We start from the raw sequence: 4669 nt of genomic DNA, 5'->3' as shown, positions 1-4669 counted from the left end.
ATCAGGTACATGACATATGGCACCAACAATGGCCAAGAGCCAGACATGCTTTAAGAACCTCCCCCCCCAATTTTAACCAAGTAGCATTGAGAAAAAAAATGAAATACTGTTACCATGCAGAGCTATGGCTTCACGGAAGGGTTGCAAATCAGTCTCTACAGATGAACTAGTTTCTGTTGAAGTAGCTCGATTAGGGGATACTACAGTCAGTCTTGGGGGAGCTCTAGAATTTCTTGGAGGAGGAACTTTTCCACATAGGAAGCTGATCAAGTCTTCTCTACGAATAGTTCTTCTGCGTTTTTTAACCCAAGCTAAGACATCCTTATTCCGACGCTGATAACCAATCTGAATTCCTACATCAAAGCTTCGCTGATGGACATCCACACTTTCTGCAAGGAGACAGAAAAAAGTTTTAGTGTTACAGATACAGCAATTTATAGTATGACACATCACTGATACTGCTTCCTGTCAACAGGGAAGCAGGAGTTCTTCTACAGGTTATTGTAACGTAGTACCAGGTTAGCTGTAACAGATTAGCTAGCATTGAAGTCTTATTAAAACTAAAAAGAATATTAGCTGGAGTTGCACCCCCATCACAAATCAGAAAGTCAACAGCAACTCAAGCACCACCAAAATAGTATTTACCATACTTCAGGTCAGTACAACAGCACTTTTTACAACACTTATATCACCATTAAAACCACACTTTGAGCTTCTCAGTCTGAGGAAGGTACTCATATCAACAGAATGCACTTTAAGAGACACAAAGAGTGCACCAGTACAACCAGGAAACCCCACAAAGTAGTAACAGTTTTCCTTGATTGACAGGCAAGTAATTTTCAGGGAACTCTGATTTCTTTAGAGTCCTTCTAGTTTCATCTGGATTTCAACTGCAGCAGCAATTCACTAGAGGACACAGTTTTAAAACTAGTTAGAACACAAGTGTCCCCACTGCCTTTCTATCAGGCAACATGCCATTTACAAAGGAAGGCTAAAAAGTTTCCTTCCCTATTTAGACCCCATTGAAAATGATATACAAAAGCTTCAACCACATTATTTGCAATTAATCCCTCCCCAAAATGCAATTCCATTCTCCATTAGTATAACTGGTCACATCAGTTACAACTGCACCCACAAGAAACACCTAAATGCCTTGTACAACATTGCTTTCAAACTTAAGTAATGAAGTTTGTACTACTTTGAGTATATTTCAGCCAACAGCAACAAGCCAGACAAACAACTATGCCCATTCTGTCTGTCATAAATTTGCTAGAGCTTTGTGAACAGCTTTTTCAGTTTTATAACAATTACTGCTATGTTGCTCTTGCTCCATTAAAAGACATCAACATATCCACTCCAATTTCACTTTATTTCCACAGTTCATCTGGCAGAGCTGATTTAAGACAGCTTTTTATGTACCTGCTCTACTAACTGAAGTCCAACATAAGAGCCATTTGCCCAGAACAATATTTGATTTATTTAAGAATAGCTGTCCAAGACATTGGTTTACAGGTGAACAGTGACCTATCTTATCTAGTTATCACACAACAAAAAGACATGACAACCATCACTATTAAGCCCTATTCTTAGTTTCATGTTCTAAGGCATCACTACAATGGTCCACAAAAGAGACCAAAATCTACACTAGCAGAAAGCAGCATTTCAAACATAACACAACATATTGAAAAGCCATCTCAAACTGGTATTTTGGGGGAGGTTTAGAATATAACCTACCCAGGTACGCATAGAGTAACTAACATGGTAAATGTACTTTTAGGCACTCTAATAGTATTTTGCCTCTGCTGGTTTGTCATCAAAGGGCTAGAAGACTTACAAATGCTAATTCCTGTGAAAGCAATGGCAACACAACAGATCATTCCTACAGCCATTTGATACTCCACAGCACCTTAGACTCTAATACACTCACAGTAAAAGCTACCTAAACACTTTGGAGCCAATATGAAAACTGACAATATTCCTTTAATCACTTCCTGAAATACAATTAGAAAGTCCTTCTGCAAGATGAGGAGCCCAGCTTTACAGCAATAACCCATTTTCATTGTATACGAGAACGCTTTACAAAGGACTAACTGTAAACTAGTTAGAGGTCAAACTCACTGATTACTGATGCAGCCTGGGCAAATTTTAAGCATCATGACCCTAAAAAAAGATTAGATTTTCATGGTAAAAGCTACAACTACTTCACAAAAGTTAGGCTGGCAAAATATAAGCATTTAAACTGCATACATTCTGAAAATTAACATGAGCAAACATTCAGCTTTTATACAAAAATAAAGTAAATTATAGGTTCACAAGTCTTATTCTACTATATACCTACGACTTTCTATACTGGCCTTAAATTCTGAATCCTACATTACAAGCCATGCCTTCACTTCTTCAGTGGAATCTGGAAGATAATCAAATGTTTTTAAATGCAACCACCAGCACCAATCAGAAATTCATGATCCAAGACCTTCTCAGTGTGGCATGATATTAAGCATTTTAATCTATTTTCAGGAATAAAAAAAAAAGCTGACATTCAACACATGGCATTATCCTTACGCACTATTCCTCATGCAGCTCTTGTTAAAAAGAATTTTGACTCCTCAAAAATCCAAGCATTTACCAGATTAGAAACCAGCTGACATGGCAAGAGGCAGTTTGTGGTGTTTAGTTTAGCCACACCAAGTACTTCCCCAATGTTTAGACAAAGTCCTCCAAAACACAAGTACTACTGAGCATGTAAGAATCAGAAGACTTTTAAAGAGCTATGTTCATCACTAGGGAAGGCAAATTCATATTAAGAGACTTCAATTTATCTGGTATGCCAGCATCTGGCTGGTTCTACTCATGTTCTCAACAAATTTCTACTCATTTGTAAGTAGAAATTTGGAACTGGAAGACAGCATTTGGGTACTTCAGCACTTAAAGATCTGCTTCAAAGAAAGATTTGTTTCAGGTGTTGCTTTCTTAAGTGTTACATTACACCTGATTAAAGACAGCTTCCTACTTAAATTCTAGTTTCCCTGATCAACACATATACATTCTTCTGTTAATCACATTATTGCAGAAAAATAGGGCTTAGTTTCACCTATAGTACAAGTAATCAAATTATTTAACCAATAAACAGCCTAATTCTTTGTAGTAAAGATGCTGTAAGGGAGAGCAATGCTATTTGTAAAAAAGACTACAATTATTCCAGGCGATTTATTAGCACTACCTGCTGCTACTCTAGCACCATGCTCAAGTGACTAATGTCCCAGACCACTATCTAGTGACCCACTCCCTCAGGCCAAGGCCTACCCTGTTATATGACATGCTGCCCCTTTATATGACCTGTAATATATACTCAACACTTAAATGCACTTTCTACAGAAGTCAAGTCTCTGGCAGAGAAGGTTATGAATCCACATTTCTTCCTTGCTCTGTCCACATCTATTAGAAACCTGTACAACCATCACAAGTACATTACTAAGTTAAACTGCTTACAGAAAATCCAAAATGAGAAAACTGGAGACAAACATAAGATGCAGACAGAACTATAGGTAATGCTGTACAGTCCAAGGGGAAAAAAAAACCCACCAAGAAAAACCAACCATCCCACAACTCAAAAAAAAAAAAAAAAAAAAACCACAACAACTTGCAACTTTAAAAGTTTTTTTTTCCCTAGGAATGAAAGACTAACAGTGAGAATCATACCATGCCAGTTTAAGCCTCCACTGATCTAGATGCCATTTCTACATTCTACTGGTTTCATGCAGTTTTTTTTTAAACACACTGGAAACCACTGTGTTTCCTCTGCACACAGGAACTGTTGTATCAACCCAAAGAATAGCAGGGCTCAGAAACAGATCCTAACAGACTGAAACACACAGGAGAGCAGCACAGCCACATGCAGAGTGCATTCTTACCAAAGTTTTGGCTAACACTGCTTTCTTACAGCCACCCTGGCCACAGACATAATGACACTCTAGCACTTAGAATAAATTAGGAAGCTTACTTAAGAAGACACACTGTCACAAGATGACAGAACTTTGTCACATACATCTATGCAGAATTCTCACAAACACTAAACCCAAACTATGGTTCACTATTTAATACACCATGAAAATTATGAAATGCAAGAAATTCAAGTACTCTAATAAACTACTGCATCTTCCCTTAAATTCACGAGACTGCACCACACATTAAAAATATCCTCTTTCGAGGGTCATGAAGTAAAACAGCTTTTAAATTATTAGTCACCGACATGAGGCAACAGAAAAGATTCAGCTTCTGTCAGCTAAAGTGGCCCAGGGAAAACTTTCAAGATTCAGGAAGCAGTCTCGAGTTAGATTTTATCAGGGTGAATAAGAGACATTAACAGGTCCTGCTTATGAGTAAGCTGGAGCAGAAGGCAGAGTGGGGCCCGGCTCAGCGGAGAGGGCTGCTGGGGCAGCAGGGGGAGGGCAGCCCCTTACCTTTGTAGAGGTTGGTGACCGCAGTGGCAGCGTTCTGGAAGGGGACCCAGAGGGAGAGCCCCGGCTGCTGGCACACCCGGTCTGCAGGGAGGGAAGGACACACGCTGTTTATTTTGGAGTCACCAACTCCGAACGGCCATGTTAGGTTTCGCCATTTTGTTCCACCTTCCGAAAGCAACTCGGGATCCGGGCCGAGAAGGGCGGGCCAG

General features: G+C 39.3%; 1 protein-coding gene across 1 annotated transcript in view; it reads right to left on the bottom strand.

Annotated features, from left to right (window-relative positions):
- LOC104409089 (chromosome unknown open reading frame, human C16orf72) overlaps positions 1 to 4541 on the bottom strand; it is a gene marked incomplete at its 5' end in the record, with an annotated part of 14644 nt that extends 10103 nt beyond the window's left edge. The window contains 2 exons of the mRNA XM_010018874.1: positions 114 to 389; positions 4461 to 4541. Of these exons, the coding sequence (XP_010017176.1) occupies positions 114 to 389; positions 4461 to 4541 (357 nt within the window). The remainder of the gene's footprint in view (positions 1 to 113; positions 390 to 4460) is intronic.
- Between the last annotated feature and the right edge of the window lie 128 nt (positions 4542 to 4669).

This window comes from Nestor notabilis, unplaced genomic scaffold, assembly GCF_000696875.1.
Source record: "Nestor notabilis isolate BGI_N333 unplaced genomic scaffold, ASM69687v1 scaffold567, whole genome shotgun sequence".
Lineage (NCBI taxonomy): Eukaryota > Metazoa > Chordata > Aves > Psittaciformes > Psittacidae > Nestor > Nestor notabilis.
This window is presented reverse-complemented; position numbering and strand designations above follow the sequence as displayed.